At 38.5% G+C, this 12,198-nt stretch overlaps 1 protein-coding gene across 1 annotated transcript in view; it reads right to left on the minus strand.

The window, feature by feature from the left end:
• The window catches only part of SDK1 (sidekick cell adhesion molecule 1), a 363,863-nt gene that overhangs the window by 77,492 nt on the left and 274,173 nt on the right, over positions 1 to 12,198 (minus strand). Inside the window, exons 23-25 of the mRNA XM_050713839.1 lie at positions 10,377 to 10,498; positions 2,661 to 2,770; positions 29 to 179 (exon numbers count right to left, since the gene is read on the minus strand). Of these exons, the coding sequence (XP_050569796.1) occupies positions 29 to 179; positions 2,661 to 2,770; positions 10,377 to 10,498 (383 nt within the window). The remainder of the gene's footprint in view (positions 1 to 28; positions 180 to 2,660; positions 2,771 to 10,376; positions 10,499 to 12,198) is intronic.

Here is a 12,198-nt window from a genome sequence, read left to right on the forward strand (position 1 = left end):
ACCCCCCCATCACCACTCGATGGCTCACCACCCAGCGCATCCACAGGCTGGTCTCGCTCGCCGTGCGCACGGTCACGCTCCCAGGGGTGACGTCCGGAGGAGCCTGCAGTGTCTGGATAACCCGCGAGGGCTGGCTCAGAGGGCTGGGGCCCACCACATTCACCTGCCGCATCCGGAACCTGCAGCAGAGGGATGAGGCTCAACGAGAGGCACTGAACACCCAAAGGGTGGGAAAACACGAATGGGGTCTCTCTAAATGTTCTGCAAAGGTCATCGCGTGTAGGTCCCCTTTGTATTCACCACTGAATGGTTGATAGTAACCGTTTTCTGATCCTCTCAGGTATTTAAAAAAATGAAAATGAGATTAGCTTAGTGTCTATTAGAAACTTAGGTATTTGTGTGAGAAATTCACATTAATTATGCTAAGTCTGATGAACTTATGCTAGCTGTAAGTGATTTTCTCTTGCAGCACTTACACAATACATCCAGAAAGGTATTAAAATATCAAACTTCAGATATTCTCATTCCCTGTCAATATAAAAAAGTATTCTGGTGATAACATTTCCCCTCAATTACTGGTTGAAAAAAGCTGATTTATCCCCATGCTGCATTTTCAGCTTTCCTGCACAAGTAAGATTAAGTTATTTAATATGGATATGGTTCTTTAAAAAATAACCTGTCTGCTTGAAACCATCTCTTCTGCAATAGAAATCCCTACTGGGTCAGAAGAGATTTAGAGAAATCTTTTTTTCAGGAAGCACCAAATAATTAAGACGTGCTGTACATTTCAGATACTCTCACCCATCATAAACACAAGACGGTACTGCAATTAGAGGCATCCAGCACTTGCACATAAATACATGACCTGTTCATATTAAACAATTGAATTTTGGACCTAATGACTGAGCTTGGGAAAAGGGTGAGCTAGTCAACATAGCTGTGTTTACTTATCTTCCCTGATCTCCTTGGAAAATACATTAAAGGAAACACATTAAACAAATACTGTCCTTGATTCTACTGTCAAACGTTGGCACAAAATATAGAAAAGAAGCTGGCCGATAAAGATGTGGTCTGATAATTAGCTTTCATGATTTATTTCCTAAGTAGGTAATAAGTAAAGCTGACTAGAGAACAACAAATCCATTTGGCAACAACTCTCTAAGTTTCAAAAAAATTATATAAAATTGTTCTAGACAAACAAAATAAAAAAGCTCATCTTTGTGTTTGTGAGAGAAAATAGGCAAAATTCAAGGAGCTGCTTTACTGTACAAATGATGATGAAGAAAATCAGAGGGATCAGGGATCACTCTAATATTCAGTAGGTACGTAAGGAAAATGAGTGTGATACTCCAGAGAGAGAAATGAGATGTAGCAGCAAAATAAGCCAGAAAGTTTGATATAAAAATATATATATATATCCCAAACACATCATATATTTCCTTATTATTTGTTAGCCCTACGACAGTTCTCAATGCCTCTGGTATGTGTGTAAGTGATACTTTGCATTGACTCTGAACACTGAGCTCTGGTACAACCTGCACTTTACTATCACCCATGCCTCTTCAGCTTTAAAGATCTACCATTTTGGAGAGCAAAGTCTTTTCAACCTAGGTCATTTTTCTAAACCTCTGTACAAGTTCTCTCTGCTCATGTACCAAAGTTTAGAAAGAGCTTTTATTTAAAAAAAAAAAAAAAAGAAAAAAGGAAAAAAAGGAAAAAAAAGGATAAAAAGTAAAGTACTTTAATAAAAAGGGTGAGATATAGGACACTTCAGTGGAGAGTTTGTGTGAAATCCACTATGTTTCTGGGCTTTTGACTACGGGAAGTAGACTAGTGGTGTACCAATTAGTTTTAAATGATACAAACTTTATTTTGGTTGTGTCTAATGCTAGCTCTCTACAGCACATGGGATAGCTAACTGGCCTTTCAGCCAGGGGAAAATGTACAAAGCTTCTTGTAAGTTGATTTAACACTTGTCACTATACCTCCTTGCCAACCAGCCTTTACGTTAGCAAGCTATTTCACAAAGTATTTTTGTTAGGATTGAATATCTCAAATTCTCAAATCTTGTCTATACTAAAGCAACGCATCACTTGCATTGCATTGATTTAAAAATCAATCTAATTTAACAGGGGTGCACCCATAATGTAGATGCACTTCAGTCAGCTTAAGCCTTGCATATATCTATTAAGTTTAATTTGGGAAATTCTTACAAACAAAGGCTTCATTTAATTGATGTTACCAAATTAAGCTAAATCAATAAAATGATGTTTGAACTGCTGTAAATATGTAATTACAAGTTTGCACCAGTTTAACTACAATTGATTTATCACTGATTGATGTTACACTGGTGCGCCCTTTAGATGAGAGAAGTCACAAGATATCAGTTACTCATAATACCATTTCACTTTGCACTTGTCTTCCCTCTTTAATATTATGAACTATATTGCATGCAAATTATAATTAACAGAATAAGACAAACAATTTTAAGTATAAACTGTGGAAACAGTGAACCTTTTCCCTTTTGTTCGGATAACAAAATACAGCCAGCTGTTACTGATTAGGAAAGCTGTTCCATGATGCAATTAACTTTTTTTTTCTCCTTCCTTTCCACCCCCTCCCCCCCCCCTCCACTGCAGCTAATTACCTGCTGTTCTTACCTGTAATGAGTGTAAGGAGTAAGGTTTGGCACCTCCAGCATCTGAGCATCAGGTTCATTCTCCACCTCGTGGAGATTCACCCACTCTTCTTCATCACCCAATACACCAACCTGTATAAAGGAAAGGTAAGAACAAATATAAAACAGACTATATGTGCCTGTGTTGCGTATCTATGGGTGTATATTTATATATCTGTGTATATATATATATATATACATAATTTTACATACCCAGTTTTGCAATGTGTGCTACCAAGTGCAACGGAAGGACAAATACTTCTAAACGTGATATCCATTTAATATTTATTTTCACATAACAAGACATTAGTTATTTGTAAAGCAACAACATAGCCAAGTTAGCCAATGTGTACCTGATTGGTACTTCACAAGGATTCTCTGATAGGATCTATACCAGAAAAACCCTGTGAGAGCTATTACCCTATTCAATCTCACTTCCGCAATACAAAAAATATTAAGGAGTAATATAACAAAATGAAAAATAGTCTTGATAATAACTCACATGAACTGATGCATACTAAGTAAGTCTCAATGGAGGCAAAATGCTACAGAAATGAAGATGGAGAAACAAGAACAAAAATCAAAGAACTAAAGTGTTTTAACCTCATCTACTGGGCTGCACTTAGACCAGGCTCTTCCACATGCAGAGCTTTGTAATAATTAATCACAGCACTGCTGAGAATCAGCCCAACACGTCCCTCATCTACAGCACTGTTAGAAGGGACAGAAGGGTGATGGGAGCCAAAAGCGTTACTTTCCATATAGATTTTTGGAGATGCTATGAAGATGAATGAGGACTTAAGAAGGAGGTCAACAAGACATGAGAGGAAGGCCAGCCCGACGTGGGACCCTGGAAGGCGGCAGTATGAGCAGGCAGAGCTGTGTGCTTAAGAGCCATAGGAGATGGAAGAGAGGTGGTAGATGGCTGAATTTCACTTTGGGGATTCACAAGTGTAGAAACACTGAGGATCTTAGACAAGACTGCCTGCTGTAATTTCCTAGCACCGTACACTTTTTTACTCCAGTGCTTCAGCCCTGCCACAACGAAGTGGGTCTTTGCTTCGATTCATTGAGGGAGTGATGCTCTCATCACTCTGCTCTTTCACTACAGCTCCAGGACGATCCCACTTCAACAAGATTTAAGAACATACAAAATATCCTGTGGGGTGAGACAAGCAGACCAGGCAGCCAGCATTCCAGCTCCAACATGGAAACCACAAGTAGCGTTTTGTGAGAGCTGCGATCCTGGCCATAGCTGTAGTCAGCTTCCTCACCCTGCCCTGGTATCCACAATTCTGGGTTGAGGGATATTAGAGGGACATACGCAGCTATTCCCTTTAGTATCTATTTATGGACTTCATGTCCATTAAGGTGACTAATCCTTTTTTAACCTTCTGACACTATCTACTTCCACAGCCTGCTGTGGCAACAAATTTCAGAAGCTCAAGACCCAGTGTGTAAAGAGCTACTCTCTTTAATCTTTTTTAAATAGATCCCTACGAGTTCTGTATACTAGCTACAGCCATTGACATTGTCAAGGCACTTGATAGGCAACATAGCCCAAAGTATCTAGCAAATCCCAAGTATTTTGAACAGAAAATGAGGTTTCTTTCACTCTTTGTTTCCCCTACAGAAGAAGCCGCCTGATTTATTTATAGATGTTTTAGTTCTTTATTCACTCAGGAGTTGATGTGCTGCATATTTATGTTTGTGCATGAAGAAACGACACAAGGAAAATTAGGCCAAAGAAATAAGTTCTGCATTGCACAGCGAAAGGAAGCCTCTGTGATCTTCCTGACAGAGGACTGCTTTCATGGAGGAATGTGGTTGCAAAGGTGTTGGTGGGTCTTTCAGTCTTGATGGTATCACAGACACTGCTAAACACCAAAGATCTTATCATCTACACTGACATTTATTTTATGGACCTTTGAAATTCCCAGTCCCAACTGTGCTCCAAAAATTTTAGTGAAGTTCATGGATAGAGAAGCTTAAAGGAAGCATCTTGAGACAGGTCTGCACGGTAAAACAGAACAGACCTAAACTGAACACAGAGACCAAAGTGATGATAGAGATGTCATTTAAAAAACAACTACATGAACAAAGAAAGGAAGAGAGGGTTGATTTCAGTCACGGAAACACAGAACGCTTTTTATTAAAAGTTTGATTAATTCTGTAGAATGCATGCTCTAGAATGCTTATTTTTACAAAATTCCTTGCTCTTAACAGTATCTCCTCAAAGTGCTGCAGTAATTGTATAGCAACAATTCAGTGTTTTGGAGGCTGCAAATAATCTCCAGTAGTGAGTTAGAGTCTTCTTTTTATATTCCAAGAACAATAAAAGCTTTTAAAATATTTCTTGCATAGGGAAAAAAAAAAAAAAAGACCACAGGTTTCGATCATTATGCAGCAGCAGGCAGGTCATTAATACACATTAAGGACCACATGGTTCAGACCCAGAGGCTCACAGGGCTGTGAACAATTGACATTGACTCAAGCTTGAGAGGTGTCCAAAACCCCTGCCTGTTTTGCAGATATGCATTTACCAGCTGGCTGCAAAGGTGAAAATATTAAGGATCTTTTACTGATTGAGAGCTGGTGAAAGCTTTTATGTGCACAGGACTATGGCAAGCTCCCCAAAAGCTATCCCAGGAGATAGCTTTCTAATTTTAAATACATTCCCTGCTAGGAAGGATGGGTGTAGCCTACAAGGAAATGGCAGATGCCAACCAAGCCCGCTATACTGATTGTCCCTGAGCTCAGGAGCCAGCTGGCAACAGGTGGCCACTACTTGGTTCAGGAGCTGGGGGACCCTGGGCAAAGCAGCAGCACAGACAATCCCAATTAACCTCTTGCAGACTCATTCTCTGATGAAAGGCAGTGATAGAGAGGGAGCAGAAGAAATCAAGCACAGGCATATTTCAGTAATTCAGAAAAGCAAACAAACAAAAAAAACTTTTAAAAACAAATAGATCAGGAACTTGCTTTATTTAGAATAATACCTGGTAATGCTCCATAATCTGCAGTCAGCATTTGGGCCATTCTGCTACTGCAATCAGTAGCACATTTAAGAGCGTGCTGCCTTTGTGGGGATTTTTTCCAAAGCAGGAGGACTGGAGGGTGAATAGCTCTAGGGGAGCTTGGTAAACAGCCTGGAGACTTCTGCATGACTTCTGCCTCATGAGGCCATGCAATTCTAGGTCACTGTTACTCAATACAAGTTTCACTTACTCAATTATCTCAGAAATGGGTCTTGGAACAGAACATTCAGTGATGGACTCCTGTATTTTTAACTTCTGCAAGATCTATAGTAGGTTCCAAGTTTCAGGCTCTTGAAGGAAAAGGAAATTATTTTTCCCGAAAAACTCTGATGTTAGATCAGAGGAAATGTATCCGTTTCAAAAATCAGAGTACAAAGGGATTCCCATGAGGCAAAAAGAGCTGTGAGAAATGGTTAGAATAAGAGTCCTATGGGGGCCAGGGAGTCCACTGTGAGCCAGCCTGCATTACATAAAGTTAATTTGGAGGCTTATTTCTCATTGTTGTTTTTTGGATAACAGTAAATGCAAAGTTCAGAAAAGGATTATGTTTGTGACAGGTGCACATGTATTCATGTGTGCATTGTTTTAGGAGGCAGATGAGAACACCAACTGCTTTGCTGTTGCCATCAGCATAAAAACTCCTTAAGAAATGCACTCTGCATCTTAACAGTTCTCAGTATAATAGGGCCATGATCCCCAGGAGGTCTGTGGGGACTGCCACAATTAAAATACCTACGTCCGCCAAGTCACTTCATATGATTCCCCATAACTATCAGCCATCACAAGCTGGCACATATATATTTCCATCTATAGACTGTTCCCAAGGCATTATGTTCAATAAAAGGGCATATTCATTTATTATTACAGAAACGGGACAGTAAAAAACAATATTGGAAATGATGTCAGACCCCTTTACTTCTCTAGGCACTGGTCTCTCCATTTCTAAAATGGAAGATTTTACATATCCTATCAATTGACTCTATTGACTTAACATTGTCTGATGGATACTATGCGAGTGATGTTGCAGAATTTTGACTTAAAAATCAAAACCAATTAAAATTTGGAAAGTAAAATCTTTTTTTTTTTTTTTTTTTTTTTTAATGACAATAATGCTACCAAAATTGTGAACAGTTATTAAGAACTAACTGCAGGATTGGGAAACACAATATTTCTGTACATTATAGAGGTACCTTGTGTTCCACTATAGTTCAAGATATGTCAGAGTTTTCATTATGGAGGTCTATAACTCAGGCATTTGAAGTCACTGTGGGAGAAATTTGGTTCACAGGATGTCAGCCTGGGTGCAATTTTTTTTCTTACAAAATCCTTAAATCGATTTACCCATTTTTGATTTAAAGATTGGCAAAGGCATAAAATTGTCAGAGTTTCAGACACTTTATTTGCCAGCTCTGAAGTGAAAACGACACCAAGAGAATCACCTTATACAATGGATGAATCCTATCTGGGTCACTGACTTAACCCACAAAACCAGAAAATTCATGTTTAAAGTTACGTATGTCCCAACTCACAGCTTTACAAGAGAATACAGTGAGAATACTTTAAAGGTTTTACTACTTTGAATCTCCCCTTTCCATTTCTGCTGCTGCTCACAATAATATTCAAAGGAAATCTCTCTAAAAACAGCAGAAAGGCTTTAAGCAAAAACTCTACATTAGTCCATATACTCATTAATTAACATTAACCAGAAAACAAATCAAACTTGGCAGAAGTTAGCCCAGCTTCTCTAATCAGCCCATAGAAAGCTAAAAGATATGGACTACCTACCAAGGCATAGTTACAACACTGTCATTTATATAATTTTACGACAAAATCCGAAGAAAAATAAGCTGAAAGTGGGTTGCAGCATAGACAGGGTGCAAACATGAAACCATGTGAACAATAGCAGGGATTCATACTCATTTGTGCTTGCAAATTGCCAGAAAAATATGTCCACAATAACTCCTCTAACTGCATCTGAGAGTTCAGGATGATTGGTGGCAATAAGGACGACTTAGTGAAATTCTTTCGGGATGAACATGTAACTTGTGCCAATTCCACAAGACAGTTACTGCTGGACCTTCTGAACAAGTTTCTGCAAAACCTTTACAACATATTAGACCTTCTTTTTCTTTAGATTATACTGTATGTAATGGAAAAGCAATTTTAGAAACACTTTTTAAATGGCATTGGTATTTTTATTTAGCTGTTTGGAAATCCACTTTGCTACAGTCCTCTCAGTCTAGATGCAAAGATGGAGAAGAAGCTGCTGCTGATTTTTTTTTTTTTTTTAAGAAATCCTTTCAGAAGTACAGAAAGGAGCTTTACTAGAAACACAGAAATGAGATTTTCAACACTTGGTATTTCAGTATCTAGTAGCAATAAACTCTTAAAGACCTAATTCTCCTTCTTATGTTTGCTGACATAACTGAGAATTAGTTCCACAGTGGATCCCATGAATTTACACCCCAGCACAAAAAGCAGAAGCCAAGGCCAGATGTACAAATTTTCACACAAACTGGAATTCCCAGCTGTGTTTTCATACAAATTATTCATGAAGTATCGGATTTCAAAAATGGCACTTAGCCAAAATGGAAAATTTGGAAGACTTTCTAAACCTGCCCTCATCAACAAAACCTCGTGCCACATAAAGGGAGAAGGAAGAAAAACATGTTGGTGGCAGGGTGTCTGTGTGTGTGTGTGTAACTTCTAAACTTCTGTTTAGAAAATACTGTTGGTAAGTTGGGTATAACCACTGCCCTTCAGCGTAACACAGTCCTCAAGAACAATTATGGTAATTTGTGCTAAAATACAGATGATGCAACAGTAGTCTGCATCACGGCACAGATGTACCTTTGCTTTGAACAAATGTGAGTGAGAGGTGTAAGTGAACAATGGGGTTTCACTGGAAGCTGTTTTGTGAAAACTTGTGTGTCTCTGAAAGGTAAAGCATAAAAACCCATGAAGTCCAGATGGTAGGTCCATGGCAGCTTAGATCCAAGCCAGGATGGGGGCAGTCCTGCCCTCATCTCTGCTCCCACCACCATGTTCTCATCTCCTCCCCTACAGTGATGCTCTTCTGATCACACACAGAACCTGAGTGGAGTCGAACTGTCTGAAACTCATTTGTTCTTGGCTGGATCGAGTCCTGTAGCAGCTCCGGGTATGGCTGCACCAGAACTGGTGCAGGCAGAAGCTAAACAAGAGGAAGTCTTGCTGGGAGTGATGGGGATGAAAAAAGAGAGCAGGACAACAAGACCTCTTGGTCTAGACTGGCTAAAGGTGCTGTGAAATTGCACTTTGAGAGAGAAGAGGAGTTTAAGTTGGAGTGCTGGCAGAAAAGGGCTGTGAACAAAGGATTATATGCGGCTGTCATCCTGGAAACAGGATTTGCTATATCCATAAGGAATCATCAATTTCTTTGCATAACTGAAAAGATTTTTTTGTTAATTATGTGAGCAAGATTTTTTTTTCCAAGTATTAAATCTAATCGGAACAACATTTCTTGCTGTGCCAAAGCTGAACAGTGAGGTATAGTGCAGGAGAAACTTGCTGGGAGAGCTGTGGTAAAAAGAACTGCTCTGACTCAGCATGACAGATTCTGCTGCGATTTTGGCTGTGTCCCTTCCCCAGATGGAGCAAATATTGGTGGACACAGGATCTGTAAGAACCATTAGTCTCTTGACTTTACCTTACATGCCATGCATCCCATCCACATCATAAGGGTGATCCCATCCACACCATAAGGGTGTTTGTGAACAGGAGAGATTCTCCCTTCTTCCCTCCCTGCACACCAAGAACCCTTCAACCACTATCTGTACTCGGGACTCTTCAAGGATGCAGATGAACCTCATGGTAATTATTATTGCAGTTTTCAAATACTCGAATTTATTTCATTTCAGTGGCTTTCTGCAACTCATGTGATTACAAAATTAACAAATTCCAAGCCGTATCAATGTGGTGCTCCAGCACAAAAGCGTTTCTCAGAATGTGCCAAGCCACCATATTATAGGATTTCAGTGTTTAATTCTGTAATATGCGATCATGTGTATGTAAATTGTACAAAATGTACCAACTTGTTCACAACAGTCTCATTACCAAGTGAAGTGATTGTATCAACATGTCTAATTGGTGACGGTGATTTAAGAAGTCCAACATTTGGTCTTAAAAACAGATTATATTATTTATAAAGATCTGTGGGTGGAAAGGAAGAAGCAAAGCTCATCTGTCACAAGAACAAATGAGGAATATATAACTACTCCAAGGCATAATGACAGCAGAAAGAGGGATATTGTTTAAAGTTGATGAAGAAGAGAATTCATCCTATTCATATCTAAAGACCTGGATAGAAAACCTCAGTATATTTCATTACAAGACAGCACAAATGCACTCAGTGTCATGAATAATGGTATCTTTACTGTTCGGGTGCAATTCTTCCTGTACTTTTGCTCTATGTGATAATAATTTTAGGTTTGCATCTGGTTTGAAAACATACCTAACAGAACCTAAACTCAGATTTAAAACCATTTTTAAAATAACAACTTAAACATGCTGAAGAGCTTTGATGCAGTTAAACAAAAACTGTAATCCAAACAAAAATTAACTCTTTGGACCCTTTTCAACTCCTCGGAAACTTCATTAGGAGCCTTTTCTCAGGGACATACCTGGCCTTCAACTATCCACTTGCAGATGGAGGTTTTGCCGTCATAACCTGGCCGGAATTGAAGCGTGGCAGAGCGAGGGCTGATGTTAGAGATCACCAGGTTGGACGGAGCACCTGGAAGTTCTGTAAAAAAGAGAAATAAATATACATGAGAGGTGGAAATGCTCTTGGTAATAAGGCTCTATAACACAGGCTGACGTTCAGTGTTTCAGCATATAAAGTACCTTTGTACCAATTACTGTAGATGAAATGTTGTGGGGGTTTTCTTTCTTTTTTTTTTTTTTTGGGCAGAGTATTTAATAAAGCACTACTATTTCTGCTGCTCTAAGCATGCACCACATTTTACAGATAAAAAGAGAAGAGAGCCCCTCTACAGAGTTACAGCTATTATTTTAGAGAAGTTGAGTAACAGACAAGGCGTGGTGGCTCGGGGGGAAGGTACTTCCCAGCTCCAGATCTGCTAGTCACTTGTCAAGTCACCTAGTTCTCTGCACTTCTGTTTCTCTAGAATTAAAATGGCAATAGTACTTACTTACTTCTTATGGTAAACACAGCTTTATTGTATTAACAACTGAAAAAGACTCAAGTTTTCAGGTAGTGTAAAGGGAAAACTTTATGCTTCTTACACTGACCTATAATAGGTGGGTTTTAGAAGCTATTTCCGATGGCTGAATAAAGCTAAATGATATATATATATATATTTAATTCCTATTGTAAATAAAAGGGTGACCTATGCAGAAAAATCTGGAGCTCCAATAAGATCTTTGCCTCACATCAGTCAAGCTTAGAGTGGCATTTACATTTTTAATACTATCTGAATTATCAACAAAAGCAAGCTCAGGAAAGGGATTAAATGTAGATTGTTTAGAATAATTTCCCAATAGTACCTGCATTCATAAGTAATGGAAATTAGTATTATAATCAGTAATCATTCATAATGTTGTACTATGTGCAAATGCAGCAGGCAAAAAATGGGCAGATTTTTGGCACGTATTTCAAGTACGCATGAATACAAAATATTTCTTGATTCTTACTTCACGTTTGTGGGAACTATGATCAATAAACTAACTCTGACCAAACAGGATAATGCTGTTATCTGGGTAACAACAGGCAGCATGGCATTGATCCAGTCTGCAACTTGTCACAATTACCTGTGATTAGGGGAAAAGAAAGGCGAGCATACTTCAAGACACACAGAAAAGTTCAAAAATACCAGAAAGGGGAAAAAATTGATTAGCATCAGGGATATAAGTTAGCTGTTCCACTTTGGAAAGTTCTACTTGTATAGCCTATAAATTAACTGAAACTGCTGTTTTGAGGTTTGAAATGGCTTTTTAGTTTGCTTTCTATACAGGATGAAGGAGAGTAAAGAATTTTAAAATCCAAACGGTAAATGCTAAATCAAACAATTCACAGGTATCTAAATGGTAAATCAGACAGTGGAGTAGAGGACTACCTCTTCCCAAATCTTTCTCAAGCCACAAATGCCAAATCTTGCAAATATTTTAGTTTCATTATACAAATGTCCTCTTATAGGTGACATAAGCTATACTACTTATAAATAGAAAAACCTTTCCCTTTTAACAGCATCCAAACACTATTTTTCCCAAAAACCAAAACTTTCTGATTTGATTTAGGCTTTCTTCTTATGTTACCTTGTAAATATCATAAATATCGAGAGATTCTGTACTGTATCCACTTTATGTATCTGTATGTATCTTTATGTATCTGTACTGTATCCACTTTTTGTCTGCTCCTTTTTCACGTTACTTTTTTTTTAATTTTTTTTTTTTTTTTAGTTAATGTGTACCAAACAGCTTCAA

Source organism: Cygnus atratus, chromosome 15, assembly GCF_013377495.2.
Source record: "Cygnus atratus isolate AKBS03 ecotype Queensland, Australia chromosome 15, CAtr_DNAZoo_HiC_assembly, whole genome shotgun sequence".
Lineage (NCBI taxonomy): Eukaryota > Metazoa > Chordata > Aves > Anseriformes > Anatidae > Cygnus > Cygnus atratus.